Consider the following 21,121-nt stretch of genomic DNA (forward strand, 5'->3'; position numbering starts at 1 on the left):
AATGTAAAATAAATGCTTCTAATATGACAAGCAAAAGTCACAAAAATTGAAATGTAGATATTTTATCAATCAGTGCATTTTTTATAAGAATTTAAATAATGGCTCATTTCAGCAGCACATTTCAGGAAGTTAAGTCACTCCTCTCTACATAACGTATGGGGAACCTCGTGGCTACTCTCCTCCCACCTTACACTTTTGATTTATGCCCAAAAACAAAAAAGCCGGCACCACCATGTCTTAAGGCGTGGGGAGCCTGTTGCAGTCATTGGCATTCCTCTAAGCACTTCATAGGTTGTCGAGGAGGAAGGTTGCGCTCACAAACTGAGGAGACTGAGGAGAGGCACCAACTCCAGGGAGCGTAGATCAAGGTAAGTCCATCATCTGCGTCAAGGTGTTAAGGATTTAGGGTTTTGTTATATTATATGAGCAATGCAGTGGAATCAAGTTCAATCAGGAAGGTTTCTAGATGCAATAAACTGTTGATCACATTGATGCAACTGTGCAAATTTGACTTGGGATTTCAGCCATCATTAATTTTCATAACTTTGCCCAGTGGATTTAGAGACCAAGTGTCAATGGCAGGAGAATCCTATTGATTTACCGAGAAATTAAATCATTCTATATGGGTTTAAACTTGTATTAACTATGCATCTCTTTACAAGGATGTTACAAACTAGCCTTTCCTTGATAGTGTTGCGTCTAAAAAATCTTTCAATGTCCCAAAAAAATGTTATAGACCTAAATAGCATTTTTTTTTAATGAATTATAAGAATACTAGATTGACCATGACACATTTTGTTCATAGATTTTTGTTCTACTTGACAATGTTGTTGTTTTTTTGGTAATACGTTATATATATAAAGCCAAGGTGCTACCCGGCATCTCCCACATCCATGTCAGTTACCCAAGATAGCCACTCCCTTTCTGAACATGGCCTGAGCAGTGTCCCCCTTTTAATCATTTTTATGATGCTCTCCAGCTCAGGCTCTGGGTATACAGTCCCACTCTGCATTTCAGCCCTGCTCAAAAACGCAGCTGCTAAAGTTAACTGTAGCATGCAGTGAAGGCCACATGAAACCCATAAAAAACAACTCTCACAAGAAGGAGGCCACCACAGAGCATCGGAAAGCCAAGTAAAAGGAGTCTTAATAATAAGTGTTTAGACTTATAGTGAGGAGAAACTACAACGTAATAGCAATAGTAATTCAACACTTTAATTTAAAGTCAAAGTCCTATGTGGTACCATGCCATAAAGAATACAACAATATAACTCTCAGTATCAGCGTCTGAATACAAAGTCACCAAGTGTGAAACCGCATTCGCCACAGTGTAAAAATTATTAGGTGTTGAAATATTGGTTTGGGAAAAGACAACTGCAAACGACATTTTTCTATGGTGATTCATCTCTGTGTTGGCGCAAATCCAACTCGTGGAGACATGATGTCAGCTGCGATTTACGGGCACATTAAGACGTCCAATTGGGCTCTTCTCAGTTGAATGTGGCATGTGACCTATCAGGTGACAATCCTGTTTTCTCATCTTCCAACGGAGCTTCCACAGCAGAGACGTCATGTGGCTATAGTGCTGGGTTACACACAAAATACAGAAAGAAAACCACTGAGGGTCTCGATAATGTACTTTTGTGGTTTGTTTGACATCAAAGTAGAAAGTAAATGTTTTTTGCTGTGAAAAAGATCACTGCAGGAGTATTGGGGTAACCGTTAATACAGAAAACCAATTGTGAGTTTGAATCTGAAGCTCCAGCATTTCTGCGCATAAACAGCAGCTTATGAAATAAACACTGTGTTTGTTGTAAATCCTGCTAAGCACTCACCAGACTAGAATCTATTACAATAACACATTTCATCAGCCTATTTTTTAAGTGACATTTATCTTTCTAAGTTTAGCCACCACGTGGGTAATGAAAGATTGCTATGTACAAGTCGTGATCCCTGCTGCGAATGGAAGTGTCAGATCATAAAAAGGTTCATTTGATAAGGACAAGATCTAATTTTAACATCATTTTTATTTTAGTGCAAATAAGGCAACCTTTTGACCCAGTATATAACTGCGACACTTATACTTTGCATTTATATTATATATAGTAAAACATAGATTAATGATACTAGATTACACAATGTATAAGCAAATATAAGTCATTAACGTTTATGTACATTTTGTTGATTCGCTGCTTGGATTCAGTACACATTGTGCTTCTTACTTTTTACTTCTTTTGTTGCAGTTTTTCCAAATGCAAAATGTACTTTATTACAATACAAATATTATTTTTCATGAATTGGTTAATTTCATTGTATTTCACCTGCAAAATGTATATATTTTTTGACATTTTATTTCATTTTATTAAATGGAAAACTCTTTATATACATTCTCTAATTGTTCCATTATAACACTGCCTTCATAGGAAATTAAAATTAGAATGGAATCTTTGTTTATATTCTCTGTGATACCTTGTCTTTAATCTTGTTAACAGTTTGTCGAGTCCATCCGTGAATAAAAGGCTGCAAGATGTTTCGTAAATCTAAAGTAACAGATGGGACGTCTGTGGGCCAAGGTAAGCTGCGAAGCGCGACTCCATTAAAGTAAAAATGGTCCTTAAATGATGTTCATTACAATGATAAATGGTTTCTTAAGTCTGTACTCAAAATTCACAAGAGGGGGATTTAAAGGTCGTTCAGAAGTGTGTTTAACAAGAGTCAGTGTTTACATCTATAGCCAATGGTATCGGCGCTGCATTAAGCCTACATATTTAATGACTGCTGCACATGGGCTGAGATATGCATTTTAGTGACTGGCGTTTATTTCCCTACGGAAACTGTCATCTATTTGTGTCTCGTTAGATCCAATTTAGGTTACATATAGTATGGAAAAAAACAAGAGTAAATAATCTAAGTACGGTGGTTTTCTGAAGAAACATTGAGATTCAAGATTCATCAAGATTTTTACTTATTTCTGTAACAAAAAAACTGATGTTCCACTTTAAATGAAAGAGTCAATGATGGACGTGAGTGTTTTGGGCTTCAGCTCTCTTCACTAAAGAAAATAACTATAATTACTTAAGCCTTGTTAACGCAGATAAGGAATAGGGCCATGGAACTTAATTGCAAGAATCTGAATTGCATCATAATTTAAGACAAAGCAAAGAAAAGAAGACATAATGTAGTCTTTTTGAATTCAACAGTGATAAAGACGTTTACATTTTACCACAATCCCCCCAAATTGCTATAGCGTGAAGTCAATACTGGGATAATATTGCACCATTAGATTTGGATGTCATTACATCCTGATGTGCTAATGTCTGTTGAACTATGGCTTTATAAATCGGTAGCACAATGTTTAGCTACACTTTTTCTGAGCGACACAAGTTCACAAACAGTATTTACACGCACAGTATCCATAACTATGAATACTGTATACTTCTGTGTCCTTGGATTATGTATCTCCGTACACTGTGCTCACATGTGCTATGTGCTGTTTCATATATGCCTTATCAGGTCATGCTGCAGAGATTTGCAGTGCAGAAGGTATGCCGAGGGAACATTGGATATCTTTATTTTATATTCTGATTTATTTTTTTCATAACGCCGCATGAAAAATAGATTTATTTTTGCGTACAAATGTGTGTACGTGGATATGTATCGACATGAATACATATCTGTTTTGCAGGTGTAAAATGTCCCATTGTTTATTGATAAAACTTTCTTTGCAACTGCCACATTCCATCATAAAATGTGGAAAACAATGCGGCCAATAACAAAAAACATTCTAATATTTTTTGATTAGAATGTTCTTGAGCGTGTTTTTTGTGACAATTTGACAAGAGGACAACAACAAATTTGAATGATCCTATCTGTATTTCTTATTACAAAAATAAGGTATATGACTTTGTTGTTCTAACAGTGGGGTTCAAGAAAAAGTCGAGGGTCCCTGGGGTGATGATTACACAGTTTATTGAGACTCTGCCAGAGGGAGTGAGCCATCCAGATTTCACTCGTAAGCCAATTGCTTTGACTATCCAAGAGGGTAAGTGAGCAACAATGTTAGCCGCACTTAAAGTAGACATGATCCAGTGCACTTACGTTGATTGTTCTGTTTTTGTGTCTGTATCCACAGGGAAATTTGCATTTTTCAAAGCGATTGTAACTGGAGACCCAAAACCAACTGTAACATGGACTCGTAATAATGGAGACGTCTCTGACACATTGAGATACCAATCAAAATATGATCCAAACTCTGAGGAGCACACATTTGAGGCAAGTAATGCCACATTTACTCTGTGAATGTGTCATTCAGCTTTGTGAAAGGTCAATAGTTCTGCTTTTCAACAAACTAATTCCAGCACCTGAGTAACATCACTGAAACAACTCAAATCAACTTTAAAAGGTTCTAACCCTCGCTGAGGAAAAGGCCATCACAAAAAAAAAGGATGACACAAACCATGATTCAGAACTGACCGACACCATAACTGACACACGGAAAATGGGGAAATCACATAATGGAATAATTATGGACTCAATTTGAAAATTTAGATATTTGATAGATTTACATATTTAAATTGGATACCCCACAAATTATTAATTACAATTTGACTTTGTTCGTTTCTTCCCGGTCTTGCCCTGTTTGTTTATGGGTGTTTTTTTTTTCTTTCTAAATGAACAAAAAAAAAAAATCTAAAGATTAAAAAAATGAGATAAAAGCCTAACCATCATTCATCATCATGTGCCAAGGGAGGTTTGAAGCACTTTATGATGCTGGACAGACATGTTTTCGGTACCAAAAAACACCTAGTTCCAGCGCAGGGTTAATCTCTAGTTATGTGAAAGCAGCAGAGGAGCGAGGCGGCCTGACTGATCTCACATACGCTGGTATCGTTAGGATGAGCCACTGCCTGTATGTGCTCTTTTCCTCTCCACGACCTTTTCTCCCTCCCCACACCTCTGTCACCTCTGTCTGTACTGTCGCCTCAGAACTCCATCGCCTCCCTTTCCAAGTCTAACTTCCACTAGCTGACTGCTCATTTGGCAATATAAACGTGTAATAAAATGCTGCGTGTGCAATAAAAGCAGAGCTAAGAAACTCTGGTGATAGAGCTCCCTCTGCAGCTCCCTTAACAAAAGCTTTTTCTTTCTTTCTTATTTTCTTTCTTTCTTTATCATAATAAGAATCATACAAATTATATTTAACATTGCTGAATATAAAAAAAAGAGCCAAGGCGTGTTTTCCACCCAGAGAAAGCTGAGGGTGACAACTGACACATTAGACGCCTCAAACATCACAAGGACTTACAAAGACGTTGATAAGGTGACATCACTGAACATTTTACTTTGTTCAGCTTTAAATTGCCTCTTTTCTGCTTTAATCTCACGCACATTTCAATGGAAATGTGAAATATGAGTAGCAATGAATCCACACCACGCAGAGAGCAGTGACACGGATTCACGGAGGAGGTGAGCCAAGAAGTAGTTCTTCATAAAGTGCAAGTTCTCTGCTTTCTCGGAAAGGGCCCACGAACTGTCTCTGCAGCAGAGGAAAGAAGAGGAGCAGAGCGCTCTGAAAGACTTGGATATTTGCTGAGCCAGTGCAATGCACAAACCAATGACACGAAAGCCTAATTTAATGACACTGGCACAAAAGAAAGTAGATTAAGCACTAAATACATATACACTCAAAAATGAAATGTTGACCCTATTTAAATATTATCCCACATTGTAATTATTTCACTATTTTATGCCGCAAAGTAAATTATTCAAATCTTAAAATAATCTTGTATAAATGTATATACATCCAGTTGTGTTTAAATAGTGTGTATGCGTGTGTATTCGACCCAAATTATTCCTATTGTATTAAGTGTTGTTTGGCGTTGTATGATGCCTTTGTGACTGTCCGAAGTGTCCAGAGCATTAATCTGGAGCTAAATCAGCCCTTATGATAAACCAAACGAGGATCTTACACTGGAAGTCTAATAATTGTTGTTTGGAACAGATGCCTAATGTTCAGCCGGATCAAGCAGATACTTACAAATGTATCGCCACAAATGAGTACGGACAGGCCTTCGTGGCAGTTGTTCTGAATGTAATTGAAGGTAAGTACAGCCGGGCAGTGTGATACCATCTTTCTTCAAGTTCATAGTTTCAATCCTCTAATCTTTCATGATAAGTACATCATTATAATAATAATGTTTCCCTCTTTATCTTCTTAGTCGGCTTTAAAAAGTCAAAAGCTTCTGAACCAGTTCCTGAGGCAACTGATGGGAATTTCAAGAATGTCCTTAAAAGAAAAAGGTATCATTTCAAGAGTGTGGCGTGTATTCATTTTAGCAAATCATATTCTAATTCTATATATTATATTAAAAGTATATTCTAATTTGTTAGCAAAATCCGTCCAAAATCTGAGCAGCCTGAAAGAAAGGATGGCGAAATTGACCCTAAGTTTTGGGAGCTTCTGCTGAGCGCTGACAAGAAAGACTATGAGAGAATCTGCACCGAGTATGGAATCACTGACTTCCGCTGGATGCTCAAGAAACTGAATGAAATGAAGAAAGAAAGAGAGGAGGAACAGGCCACGGTTTGGCATTTTTGATTGTGGCAGAAATGTTGGGCCAACAAGCACTGTTTCAGATGATATAAGTGTGTATATTTGTATTCAACAGTTTGTAAAAAACCTATCCAACTTGAAGCCAATTAAGGTGAATGGAGACGGCTCTGCATCGTTTGAGCTGGACATGGATCTACTTGAACCGAGCAGCAGTGTGTTTATTTACAAGGTAAGTACAGCGACTTGTGCAAAGACACTTCTGACATCTTCAAACTCGACAAACTATCACTCCAAAGATGACTCCAATGACTTTAGCCTCCAAGTGTTACATAACTGCATCATAAGACTGACTGCAAGATTCCTGCATCAGAGGCCGCGCGGGATACGTGTCTTCAGTTGTCCACGGCTTATTTACACCCACACAGCCGTGCTCAACAGGCTCTTTGGACCATCCACATGTGAAGTATACATTACCCTAGGGTCTGTACAAAACTAGGAAACAAACATATAAACAACAAGACTAAATACTGTTTGCTTTTGTATTTCTACTTTGGAATAGAGAAATTATAGGCTCGGTGTAGAAAATGAATAGTTTTAGTAGAACCAGATGCTGAACAATATCAAGCATTGCCAAAAATAAACTAATCATTTGAAAATGTTTTATGTTATTTGCTAATCATGAACAAAAATGATCTGATAATTAACATAAAATAGCCCTAACACTAACACTAGCCTTAACCCTAATCCTGACTCTAGTAAATTATTATAAAGTGATTAGTTTGTTCGTCATAGATTTATAAATATGTATAAATGCTTTGTATCCATGCTTTATTCTAAAGTGATACCTTAGCAAAAAGACTGAAATAAGAATAAACTATAATATAATATAACATTATTATTATTATCATTATAATTATTATTATATTATTATTATTATTATTACAGATCTAAACTAGCAGCAGAATAAGACTGTTCGGTTATTTAGTTGTTTGTGGAGGGAAGTTGCACCCTTTGCTAATCACGCCCATTCAAACTGAAATTTTGATTGGATTAATTGCGACGAATGAGTAACAGAAGATCATGAAGTGCCTGAATTATTACTTCTTTTCCAATACAGAGTTAAGTCCAAGGAGGTATACTTTATGAGCGATAAGACATTCTTTTTTGTTTGAGACATGTCCCATCCTTTAAGTGTCAAAGTGCAGCCTACTGTCTGAGCAGCAGCAGTACTCACCAACATGTGCCAACAGGATGGTGAGATGGTCCCATACACAAAGGAGCTGGGTGACAAGATGAAGCACAGCCTGAATCAAGTGGGAAGAAAATTTGTGTTTAGCATGAAGGACCTGCTGCCTGACGACGCTGGACTGTATCAGCTGGACGTGGAAGGTGTCACTATGTTCTCAACTGAGTTCAAAGGTTGCTCTTCGGCCATCACCATAATGATAAAGATATAATTTCTCTATATGATTTTCTTGTGTTGTACCGTACGTCTCTAGTGCCTATGGTGGATTTCTTGGTGAAGATTCAAGAAGTGAAAGCAATTGAGAGAGAAGACGCTGTTTTTGAATGTGTGCTGTCAAACCCATTTTCAAAAATTAACTGGTTTGGCAAAAATCTCCCAGTGGAACCAGGAGAGAAATTTGATGTCGAAGTCTCTGAGGACAAGCTCATTCACAGGCTGGTGGTCAAAGACTGCATGGTCGTGGATAAAGGAATATACTCCGCCTGCGCTGGGATTAAGAGCTGCAACGCCTGGCTTCTGGTAGAACGTAAGACTTCAACTTTTACTTTGTGTTGAGGGAATATACTCATTTAACTGCCTAAAACAGCTCGCTTGGTAAGACAAAATAAGATTTAAAAAACTTGATTCGTCCCACAATGAGGAAATGTCCTTATTTTTGTAAAGCAAAGTAGAAGAATAAAATATGCAATCAAAAGATAAATAATTATAATATATATATGTCAAATGAGTAATATCAAGTTACAAAATTGAGAAAAAATAATGAACTAAAACACTGCGCATGGTTAAACACTGATGACTTATCTTAAAGTGCATTTGACAGTTTTTCATGTTCTTCTAATTATTACTGCAATAAAACCTGTCGCAACTAGTTACTATCATACATAGTTTTTAAGTTGAAAGTAACAGGAAGCCGAGTTCTAAAACAAATCAAAATACAGTCGACACTTGTTTCTGACAGTTTGAACATTCAGTTAACAAAATAAAGGTATTATCAGGTATTTGTAAAATCATATTTATTGTGTAATATATGGATTTTGGCCCTTGTTTACGGTATGGTTGCTAGGTTCCAGTTGCAGAATTATAACCAACCAGGAAGTGACAATGACAATTGTCAAAAAATAGTCCAAATCTGACATCAAAACAGTTACATAAAATACAAATCTTATTCACTGGTGTAAAATGTAGGCTAATCTTTCATAAGCACGTTAAGAACATCAGAGCACGAACACAATAACAGAGTCACACATTCTTAAGATGAACACAATTTGACCCGTGACAAAATGCTCAAAACAAGATGCTCAATTTGTAACAGTGTCATTTCTCAGCCATGATAAGGACTTAATCTCAAACACGTCTCAGTTCATGCTTCCCCAGTGCCTTCCTATAATCATGATAATAATGACCTCTCTTTTCTCTTTAGCTGATAAGAATGCAGGGAAAGGGAAGAAATCAGAGAGAAAGACGACAAGAGCAGGAGGCTCTGGCGTGGACCTGCAGCAAGTGGCTCAGGAGCAACAAGTTAAACTGGTGCAACAGAGGGAAGAAAGAAAAGAAGAGATCAAAGCAGCCCAAGAAGTTGCAGCGGCCGCACCGCCCCCTGAAATAAAAAGTAAGACTTAAACTATCACATTAAAACGGATTTAAGCCACGATAATACGAGAAAATTGTGATAGAAGAAGCCCAGTACGTTTATATCACTGTGATATCACTATTTTGAGATCAAACACACATCTACTCTCAATAAAAAACAAATGAATAATATAATTTGTTTTTGCAGAATGAGAAGTAGTTCAGATACGCCCACTCGATTTTTAGTCCACATTTTCCTTTTCATAGTCTGTTTATATCGTCTTGATGTTTGACAGAAGCTGAGCCAGCTCCGGAGCCGGCTGTTCAGGTCCCGACCATCGGTGAGACGATAAATACATTGCAGTAATTAGATGATCACAGCAAGTATCAAAGCAATGGCGCCAACTGTCCTTATGTCTTAATGTCTGGTTAATGGTATATTTGTTGTAATGTTATACGTATTATACAGAAAAGTGAGAAATATGTCTGTGCCGATGACCTGCAACTGTCCTGCTCATGTGGTCTTTGTGCTCTATGTAATATCTTGTTTCAGGTAAAGCAGTGGCTGGTAATGCCTTAAAAGGTGACATTTTTAATTGCGTAAATAAGAAGTTGATAATAATAAGTGCCAGTGTTTCTATATAATGACAGGCAGCTACTTGGAACATTAACTTTGTCATGGTTTGTGTTGTTGCTGTCTGCACACTCAGCTGGAGAGGCCAGCAGCTCAGCAAATCCCCTCCAAGGAGCAGTGGGTGGTATGAAGGACATGAATTATTTAACATTTAAAAAAAACATGTATGAAGACTTTAACATACATGTGCATTTTTTTAATAATGTGCATAATGAAAAAGACAAATACACATTTAACTTCTAATTAAATGTGATGGCAAGTAAACTAATGCAATGGGATTCAAACAAGGAAATGTATAAAAAGACACTTTCCTTGCAACATGTCGCATGTTCTAAGTGTTGGTGATGCTTCTAATGTCACTGCATGCTGCTTTGTATGTAGTTATGTAGTTTCTGTAGTTATATAATCAGTTAATGTGTACATTACAGCAGTTTACTGGAGACACACATCATATAATCAAGCACAAAAATGGATATTGTTGAAAAAGTGAATGTTTGTTCATTGTTTCATTCACACAGACAAAAACAAAACATAAATACTTGACATTCGTGTTTTCAACAATATTCCATTTTTGGAGAAGTGCATTCACTGCACTGGTGTTTCATTCACCATCAATTGTTATTAATAATAAAACAAAACATATATGATCAAAATGATGTATAATAGACAGTAACTTTGTTTTATGTCGCTTAGAGCCTGACATCACCAGTGGACTCTCTGATACTTATGCTCTTCGAGGAACCCCACTTGAATTAACAGTGACGATGAACATTGAATGTGACGGTTCCTGGTTCAAAGATGGAGAGCCGGTAAAGCACATCATTATATTTACAGCGCAAGTGTTTTTAAAGTATGTGATAATGCAACATATGTAATAACTGTGGTTTATTACCTAATGCTTTAGTGTATAGAGGATTGTTTCATTTTCTTTGAAGTGACATTTTTTTTGTAATAATTTGTTCATAATAAGCGTGTTCCTCTTTCTTTACAACTGTTTGTATAGTTGTCCTCTGGTGGTGGAGTCACCGTATTCAAAGAGGGACTGGCCCATAAAACACGTATCGCTAGCTGTCAAGATGATGACTCAGGACTTTACCGTTTTGAGTCAGGCAAACAAAGTACCCAAGGAAAGGTCACTGTGGGAGGTCAGTTTTACACCAGTATACAAACAGAAGAGCAACTGTTTCATTATAAATGGACTAAGCCTGTTGTTTTACTATTTTAAAGGCGTACCTGAATTTGACCCTGATGATCTTCATAAATTCTCCAAGCCTGTGGTGGTCCGAGTGGGTCAGAACGCAGCCTTCAAGATGCCCTTCCCTCAGCAGGATGGGCTGGTGATCAGCTGGTTCAAGGATGGCACGGAACTCAAAGATGGCGGCGGAGTGAAGATCGTGAGGGAGCCCAACCACAGTCGGCTGCTGTTCAAAGACTGCCTGAGAACAGACGCCGGCGAAATCAAAATCCAGCTTACAAACCCTTTCGGGACAATAGAAGCCACATCTCAGCTCATTGTCTTAGGTACGACATTGTGCAAGCTATATTCTTATGTTGAGAGATGTTACTGAGATGTTACTAGAGATGCTACTGTCTTGTCTTCAATGTTCCTCAGTGTGGCATTCAATTTCACTAGTTCAAGACAAGCAGGGGACACCAGTTCAGAGCTGCGGAGAGGCGACCCAGCTCACAGTTAGAATACATGTATTTTCAGGCAATAAAAACCTGTATTTGAACAATGAAAGCTAGATTGCACAATTATTGCCAGCGTTCCAGTCAAAGCAATAACATCTCTATGGAGAAGAGCGATTGGCAGACATTCCTCACAAGAAAAAGCCACATTGTGCAACTACTTATAAAGCAGGCCCAAGCTGATCATTGACGATTAGTCTTGATCTCAATTAAAATTTGCTTAATTGCACATCACAGTGTGGACAATAATTAGTTGTTTTGTAAAAGCAGTGGAGAAAAGCTTTACTCTGCTTCTTTGCCGCTGTCCGTAACCTGCCTAATCTGTTGTTCTATCAGATCGTCCCGGCCCACCCGAGGGTCCAGTGGAGACTGTGGAAACCACTTCCACTGTGATTGAAATTAAATGGAACCCTCCCAAAGACAACGGTGGCTTGGAGGTCACACACTACCTCATTGAGCGCCAACCCACCAGGCAGACCTCGTGGACCAAACTGGGCGACGTCTCCGCTGACAAAACCACCTTCAGGGACAGAAACGTGACCCATGGAAAGTTATACAACTATCGCATCTACGCCGAGAATCCCGAGGGCGTGAGTGACGCGCTGGAGACGATCGACAGCATTATGGCAGGAGTGTTGAGTGAGTGACTCTAAGTGTTTGCTTTCTTAAATTGTATTTGAATTAGAAACTGTAGAAAATACAGCTTTCATCAAATCAACTTTTTTTTAACATTCAGACCCGGTTTTGTCAGTGAGTCTACTGTACATTTTTCATTATCAAGGAGAAGGTTATAAATAGCAGAGGAACCTATAGAACCTTTAAAACGCTATATCATACGAATTATCACAGTATATTTTTAACAATTATCAGATCAAAATGCAAATTAATTTAAGTCTTATTATTATAACAGAAAATGTGAGCTTCACAAAAAGTACCAGTTGTAGTAAAGCATGTAATATATATGTAGATAAAAGTATTGTGGAGTCAACATTTCTGTAAGTATTTGTCCAGTAAAACAAACGAGGGGAATGCCTTTATCACAAGTGTCTTTCATAATCTCTAAACAATCGTAATTGTCTTTATGCCAGGCTCTAACGTGACTCACATTTGTTTGTTTTTTCATATTTTGTTATATTCTGAGGTTACACTCCGTGCCACTTCACTTTTGCACTTTTGTTTGCACATTTTGAAAGGGTCTTTAATGGTCAATTCCACATGTTTAGTCAAGTGTGTAAAAAGAGTTGTGAATAAACCTGTTTTCTTCTTCAGTCCTCTCTGGTCCTCCTGGAGCCCCCACAATCGTGAGTGCTTCTAAAACCTGCATCCACCTGACCTGGACTCCCCCCGAGGACACACGAGGAGTGCCCATTGTGGGGTACCTGCTGGAGAAGAGGATGAAAGACACCAATCAGTGGGTCGCCATCAACGCAGTCAATGAGCCAATTGAAGGTTTGTCCGATATGTGAATTTTACTGGATTAAAGCAGAACAGCTGATAATTATACTCAAGACACTTACATTTATATTGTACCTGGTTCTGGAGGTGGGCAACATAGCAAAATGTATATAACATTGTGAAAGTTGTTTTGAAGATATGCAAAAATGTGAATATTGAGTATATAGTTTATTTAAAAAAAGGATATAAATAGATCATTCAAAATAATGATTCAATTCAATTCAATGATCTAAATGTTCAAATAGGGGAACAAGGGGATATTTCTGCATGTTTATGATTAATTATAGACATTTCACATTTGTCCGATATGAAACCTCAACTAATAAGCTTTAACATTCTGTTGGATCAACATCTGACTAACATTATCAGAATACTTTTATATGTTTGTGCCCACCCCTTCCTGGTTGCTATAGAATATAATACCATATCAAAGGTATTAATAATAATAATAATACCATTGTTGGGTTTTGACAAATATTTTTTAAAAGCTGAAAGTAAATTGACCAAAAATGAGTTTTAGGCAGAATCCATACAAATGTCCTATTATTTTATTTATCATTTATTCCCATTTTTCATTTGCGGATTTTGGGAACAAACTGACTCTGATGCTTCCCAGAGTGGTTGATTTGACTGGAAATAAGTGGATTAAAGTCCATCCTCCAATGCGGGGAACGTTCTACGCGTAAGGGGAATAACTTTAAATTCATCGTAAACATAGATTTTAAATTGCCTATTTGTTTGTTGTTGATCACATAATCATTTACTGAAATATGAATCATCATAGATAGCTGAAGTACTCGGTGTCAGTACAACAAAGGCTATTATTATTATCATGTAGGTTGTTTGAGGAATCAGCGCTTTCAAAAGGCAAGAAAACAGTCTGACATGTGTGTGTTCTTTCTCCCACACTTTACAGCCCCCATTAGTGATGATTGGAGGGGGGGAAATATATGTTATAATAAGAATAATATGTATAATAATCCTGAAAATTGCAGCAACTGTTTTGTGTAATATGAAATGCCCCTAATAGGGACCCCTTTAGGGACATTTTTTTACTGTATATTGTTGTATGTGTATTGCTTACTGTAAGTTTTGTGTTTTATTATTTAATTATGTGTTTTTGTGAAGCACTTTGATTTCTGTCTGTGAAAGGTGCTTTAGAAATAGGCAAGGCAAGTTTATTTGTAGAGCACATTTCATACACATGGCAAAGTGCTTCAAACAACAGAAAAATGCATCAAAATCACAAAGAAATTACAGACCACATACATAGCATTCCAGACACTGTTTCCCATATGTATTTGACATTGCCAGCATGACAGGCGTCTCCGCTTTGTATCATTAAAAACAATTTACTTACTTACTGTTTCACCTTCAAAAAGACTATGTGTGGCATATTTTCAGTGATTTGAATCACTCTGAACTGCCTGCAGTTTATTTTTAAAAAATTATATATTTCCTCTTCTTTTTTCAGACATAAAAATTGCAGTGAAAGACATCACAGAAGGAAGTGAGTATCAGTTTAGAGTTTCGGCAATTAACGTATCAGGTGCCGGAGATCCAAGCCCCCCCTCGGAAATGGTCTGTGCCAAGAATCCAAACAGTAAGTTATTGTGCTTCATATGTAAAATAATCACTGTTAGCTTGGTCTACATGTTATTTTGTCTTTATTCCTACAGTGAGGCCATGTTTCAAAGATCCAGTAGATTTCATAGTAGTCAGAGCAGGCAATTCAGTACGGATCAAAATCATGTATGAGGTATGAAAACTCAATCACTTTAATTGAACTGCACTTTGCTCTCTTGCTTGAAGTTTTGTTTCTGGTGTTGTTTGGTCCAGGCTGAACCTCCTCCTCAGATCACGTGGCTTAAGGATGATGAGCCAATATCTCCATGGATTAATGTTATCAATGCAGAAGGAATGTCTCAGCTCGTTGTTCCGTCGTCAAAACGGTCAGACTCAGGCGTCTACACAATTATAGCCAAAAACTCAGTGGGAGAGGCTTCTTTTGATATTGAAGTTAGAGTCACAGGTAAGTTCAGTACAGTCAAATATACATTCAATCTATGTGTTAAAAGACAACTAAACAACTAAATGGATAATTAAAAGGGCAAGTTTTAAAACTGATCAGACACCATGTTTGAGTAAATACCATGTGTACATATATAACGTCTGATTTAACTTTATTTATGTACAAATTGCCAGAACAGTACTTGTATCAAGGCAACATTGCTTGATTTCTTTATTTTGGTAAACTTTAAGAGTCACAATTCAGTTATTTGAATATAATAAAATGTTAAATAAACGTACTGCTATTAATACATTTTATATTTCCAAAACAACAATTCATTTAATATTTCAATGTGCCACAGATGAGCCAAAGAGCCCCGGTCCAGTGGCGATTGAGCAGACAGTGCATGGGAAACTGCTGATCTCGTGGGCTCCCTCACCTGACCAGGAGCTGGATGACCGCCTGTACTACGTGGTGTCCCATTGTGACTCGGACAACCGAATGTGGAGGAACGTGGCAGACCGTCTCTTTACCAACAGCTACACAGCAATTAACATCGCCCCCGGCGTCGAGAACCGCTTCAGGATCTTCGCCAAGAATGACATGGGCCTTTCAGATCCCTCGTATTCTCCTCCCTGGGGAGTCAACAACAACAGAAGTGGGTTAGAGTCTGATACAAGAGAAGTAACAGTAGAAGAGCTGATATTGAAGTACAGTACAAGTGGGCGTTGTAGTCATTTTGTCTTTAGCTTGGCTCAAGATTTGGATTTCATCACAATTTATGTAACACTAATCGGCTTAATTCCCTTCACGGACTTCATATGGAGCTGTAATGTCCCAAAATGGCTACGCAACGCTGCAGACTCCTATGTATGTCTCGATTTATGAAAATAAAATGGCAGAATGAAGTAACTAAAGAGCAGTGGGTGTGTATCGGTGAAACTGTGATTGTTGGAGCAATGGCTTGTGAATAAAGATTACTCAAACATGCATAAACCATTCTAAATGCAACTTTGAGTGGTTTAATGAGAATGAAAAATAATATGGTTAAAAGCTCCAAAACTTTTAGCATAACAGGGGTCCATTAAGTCACTCCTGTGTTTCACACTGATTTAATAAGCATAACATAAGCATAATAATGGCAGTGCAGGAAATCTGACACTGTATTTTAATTCTTGCATATAATCTGTCTTTATTTAGTTCCGATTGCAACAAATGGACTGAATTCAACAGAAGTGAGCTTTGAGAGGCCGCCCTCCATCTTGGTCCCGCTCAAAGTCCACACCCCACCCAAAGGTTACCAGCTCTTCATGACGTGTGCAGTACGAGGATGCCCCACCCCCAACATCTCCTGGTACCTGGATGACATCTGCATCAACTTGGACAACCACTACTACATGATCAACAACTTTGGCGTCTGCTCCATGTACATTCTCCAAGTCCAGCCCAAAGACAGCGGGGTGTACAAAGTGGTGGCAGTCAACTCGTTTGGACAGGCCGAGTGCTCCACTCCTCTTATAGTTAAAGGTGAGATTTCTGTTTATGTAGAATATGAAACTGAACGCATCATAGGAGTTAAAGAAGAAATATAATGCTTTAATGAATCAATACATCACACATGCATTTGCTTATTTTACATTTTGCTCATTTAAAACTGAACTAAGTCTAAAACAAGGCTTACATCAAAACTCAAATTGTTTTAAATTATTTTTATTTGTAATGTTGAATTGAATAAGACTATTACTCTTTCTAGGCACAAAGTTTGCTCGCATGGATCTTTAATTTATCCTTTATAATGTCCAGTTTGCACACAATTCCTTCAATGCCCCACTTTCTATTTGCATGATAACTTATTATATATTATATACTATATATCACATATTTAGCAGACAAGTAGAGCAGAATCCACCTCTCTATTATATTTTCATAAACTTTTGGAGTGTATTTGGAGGATATCGTCCCACTGTGCAAGAGCCCATACATTTACTCCCCAACAACATAAACGTCCTTTGTAGGAGCATAAAAAAATCAGAAAGTCACCAAAAAGTGACCTGGAAGGCTCATTCTCTTTTTTATTGTTGACAAAATTTAGGCCATCATGGTCATTTGTTTCGGTCATTTGTTTTTTAAAAATGCTAAAATGCTAAGGCCTAATATAGACCTCAACACAAAATGAGTCAGTCCATACTCAACTAACTCTCTCAACTAAAGTGTTTTTGGTGGACTCTAAATTGAAGCTGAGTAGATATTTTAGAACACTTTAGACAGTAAAATCCACATCTAATATTGTTTTACATGTAATTTTAAAGAACTATTTATGGTTGATTTCAAATGTCTTTCTTTCTCCAACAGAATAAGATGTCGCAAGGATTTTTTTCAAGCAATGAAGATGGAAAAAGAAGAACCAAGTGCTTAGAGACTGAACAATTGCCTGAAGAATGTTGAAAAATTAAATGTTCTCACCGGAAGTAGTTTGAGTGGAAGTGTATTGTAGTGACACCATTTTAACTGTTTGACATGATGCTGCTTTTTTGAAGGCGACACATTACATGGGAAATAAATAACTTGTCATATTTTATTTAAAATTAAATCAAATTAAAGCTTTGTGTACGTTGGTTGTATGTTTGTAATTACAGGGGCTGAAATTTGGACAAATTTATTACGTTATATTAAACAGGTCAAATGCATGGTGATACTTCGAGGAAATGGAGGAGGTTTGGAACTTACTTTTGATATGGGAATTATGGTAAATGCCACTTGTGGAGGGGGAAATTGCCCATGAATGCCCAATCATGTCGTAATCATCACAAAAGCACTCAAAAACATGCATTCTGTATAATGCGGATTATATAGCGGCTTCCACTAAATGAATCACAAACCATCTGTAATAGTCTCAGTATTCTTGGTCAAAAGTAAAGTTTGACAGTGTATAAATAATAGCTTCAACTAAAACAACAAAATAGTGTTCATGTTTTTCCATAATTGACCAGCCCTGGTGTATTTGTCCTGCAGACAGCCTTGTAAGGAAACGCCTCAGAAATGATTGACACATCTTCCTCGTGCTAAAAACAGCAGATTCCAAATACTATAATCTCCATCACAAATCAAGAGCAGCGATTCACAGCTCCTCATCTTCATCCGACACTTTATTATCTTTGGCTGAACAGGACAAGTATCATCTTGAGTGACATTTCCAGGCCTCAGCTGTCTCCACATCAGTGCCAGGGGCTTCATTCATTGCCCCGAGTTACTGCATTGACAGAGAGATGTACTCTGAGGAGAGGTGGAAGGACAGTAAATCTATAGTTATTAGTGTATAGTTTCCGTCATACTTTTATCCCTGCTAAAGTAATCTTCTTTGCAGGGTAACTCATACTACTGAGTAAAAGTGATGGGTACTTTTCCCACAGTCTACAAGTAGAGTTGTCTAAAGTATTGAAAGTCAGACACTAGTCAATACTAAAACCAGTATCGAAACTATATATATGTATCAATAATAAAAAATCAAATTAACTGGGCAAAATTTGACCTTTTCTGAAAAGTTTTAGAATGATCTTAATGAATGATCTAGTATAAGACCACGTGGTAACATTAAGAAGGTACTATTATTCTGAGTTAAAAATGACAGTCTATTGCCTAAAAAAGAAGATTGTTTCATCATTGTGGTATCAAAATCGGTATCGAGTATTGAGCTTATTCCTTCGTATCAAAATCAAATTCAAAACCTTAATATTGTAACTTTATGTTGACAAATGATTTGACCATTTGTGTTTCTTTTTTTTCTTTATTTGTGTTCTATCCTTTGAAAATACCAGATATTGTGCAATATTTATTATGTACTTCCAATTACATTAACTTTAAATAAATGATAAACACTTTCTCGAGTTGTGGTTTCTCTCCATTTTTACACCTGAATTTCCTTGTACCACGACTTACTTTGTACTCCTACTTGATCAGGGCTATTTTAAAGCAATGATACTCTTACTTGGGAACAATCTTTGGTTTCCTCTGAACATGAACAGCGCAGAAGAAGGTCCTGTGGTCAGTGGGAACACGTCCGAGAGGTGTCCATGACTACGTTAATAGCACCAAGTACAGAGGCACCAGACTGTCTGACACACACACAATACCAAGATTGTTGTTCGCCATTTTTTCAGGATAAAAATAAAGTGATGGCAGAGGTGCTAAAAGTACTGCAAAGTCTAATTGCTTTTTGTAGATGCAAAAAATAAGCAAATGAAATGACTAAATGTGTGAAAGATGAAAGTAAAACGCCGGTGGTGCAGTGGTTCACGGCTTCTTTTTTAATATCGATTTGTGTTTTTTAATATGTCTTATTAGAAGGTGTTACACATAACTTGTTGCTACCATGGCGTCGCAGGTTTGCTTCACGGCCTCGAGTGCCGAATGTCTCCACGCTCTTTCTCCCCACAGCTGTCTGGTCAAATAAAAACCTTGGGCCAGAAAATCTAAAATAAACAAATAAATCAGACAAATATATGAGAAATAAAATTACACTAAGGTACTAATTCTGCTACTACTACTATCACTCCAACTTCTACTCATACTAATACATTTTTTGTATTATTTAACCATGTAAAAATGTGTGATGACTAATTCTCATTTACAAACAAGAACATAATTACCATATGACGATTCGGCGGAGAAAATGAACATGTGTGAATGTGTGTGAATGTGTGAGCAAGAGCACGTGTGTCGACAACCATCTGCCGGAGTTTATGAGAAACCGTCATCAATGCAGCGAGTCTGTGTTCGGATACTGCGAAATAAAAAGCATTACCACCATACTAATGCTGTGTATTAGTATGGTGTGAATTAGGATGCTTTGTATTTGGTTACTTTTTACTTTTCTCCTCCAAATAACTTCCAAAACCTCTTTCAAGATAATGCTTCACGCCAATAAATGAAAGCTTGTTCACAGTTTTAAAATAGAGATGAGAAAGCATCTGGAGGAGAGTGAGAGTGTGTGTTTGTCCTGATGAACATGGAGGAATGTGTTAATTCATATATAATATACACTACATGTTTGTATATGGTATGCTACATATTATATTCACATTATACCGTTGTTTGTGATGAATGAATGCATTTTGTGTCGTGCGTGACAGGTTTTATTGTTGTATTGATGTGTATCACATATTTAGATTTGAAATAAAAACATATTGTATCATGTACAGCAGCTTCCTCTCATCATTGACAGTAGAAATAAATGCATTTGTCTTGAATGATTTGCACATATTCCTGGCGCTTTACAGTTTACATGGCAACGTTGCAGAAAAATCTCATGTGACGCACAGTTAAGCCCTATGACGAAGACATTACTAAAATAGTGTATGTTGTTTATGTGGGCGCTGGTCCTGTACTTTCCGAAATACTGTAAAATCTTTAAGAGGATAGGATTTGATTTCTGTTTCCATTTGGTAAGCCCCGACACCTGCTTCAGTCTCGCAGCTCGGATTAGGCCGGACCGTGGGCAAGGTGCAGAATCCACAAGTGTCCCTCATCACATCAATGACCCTCGAGTTTTTCACCTCTTCTCTGCGCTTCCCAAACCTTCATTAGGTATAGGACCTATTTCCCTCACTTCAGTTTCTTACAATAACAGGCATATTTTAACACCAGATCTCCGTTAAACTTGTGTTTACACGTGATTTAGAATTTTAACTTTTAACTATGCATTTACACCACATGTGTCTCCTGTGTACCAGAAATTTGATTAGATTTCCAATAATATCAAGACTGTAACGCAGGCGGCAAATGGCCAATAAGATCATCTTTGCTATTTAAAAAGTGACAGCCATGAAGATGACAAAATGGCTCATTTGAAGCTTTAATTGACATTAAAGCTTCGAATTAGTGACTTTTTTTCCACGACTTGCAAGTGAAAGTGGTTTCTGAATTGTATAACACTATACACATACTAATGGATATATTACGATTAATA

The 21,121-nt window shown here is 37.3% G+C and overlaps 1 protein-coding gene across 2 annotated transcripts; it reads left to right on the forward strand.

Annotated features, from left to right (window-relative positions):
* The first annotated feature begins 254 nt into the window (after nucleotides 1-254).
* Nucleotides 255-17,760, forward strand: LOC140346060 (immunoglobulin-like and fibronectin type III domain-containing protein 1). Of its 2 annotated transcripts, XM_072432315.1 has the most exons (25): nucleotides 255-368; nucleotides 2,492-2,572; nucleotides 3,919-4,041; nucleotides 4,132-4,271; nucleotides 6,001-6,100; nucleotides 6,218-6,299; nucleotides 6,390-6,582; nucleotides 6,668-6,781; nucleotides 7,803-7,971; nucleotides 8,052-8,324; nucleotides 9,219-9,407; nucleotides 9,664-9,708; nucleotides 9,921-9,950; nucleotides 10,078-10,125; nucleotides 10,695-10,810; nucleotides 11,005-11,146; nucleotides 11,229-11,522; nucleotides 12,027-12,329; nucleotides 12,960-13,139; nucleotides 14,620-14,748; nucleotides 14,825-14,904; nucleotides 14,985-15,177; nucleotides 15,518-15,814; nucleotides 16,357-16,683; nucleotides 17,509-17,760. In XM_072432315.1, exons 2-25 carry the CDS (start codon nucleotides 2,527-2,529, stop codon nucleotides 17,511-17,513), a joined length of 3,618 nt encoding a protein of 1,205 aa, XP_072288416.1. In that variant the 5' UTR covers nucleotides 255-368; nucleotides 2,492-2,526; the 3' UTR covers nucleotides 17,514-17,760. The 2 variants fall into 2 exon arrangements, with proteins under 2 accessions (XP_072288416.1, XP_072288417.1); XM_072432316.1 differs by lacking the exon at nucleotides 9,921-9,950.
* The last annotated feature ends 3,361 nt before the right edge of the window (nucleotides 17,761-21,121 follow it).

Source organism: Eucyclogobius newberryi, unplaced genomic scaffold (assembly GCF_026437365.1).
Source record: "Eucyclogobius newberryi isolate DKJ021-1_F unplaced genomic scaffold, fEucNew1.0.hap1 SCAF_573, whole genome shotgun sequence".
NCBI classification, from domain to species: Eukaryota; Metazoa; Chordata; class Actinopteri; order Gobiiformes; family Gobiidae; genus Eucyclogobius; species Eucyclogobius newberryi.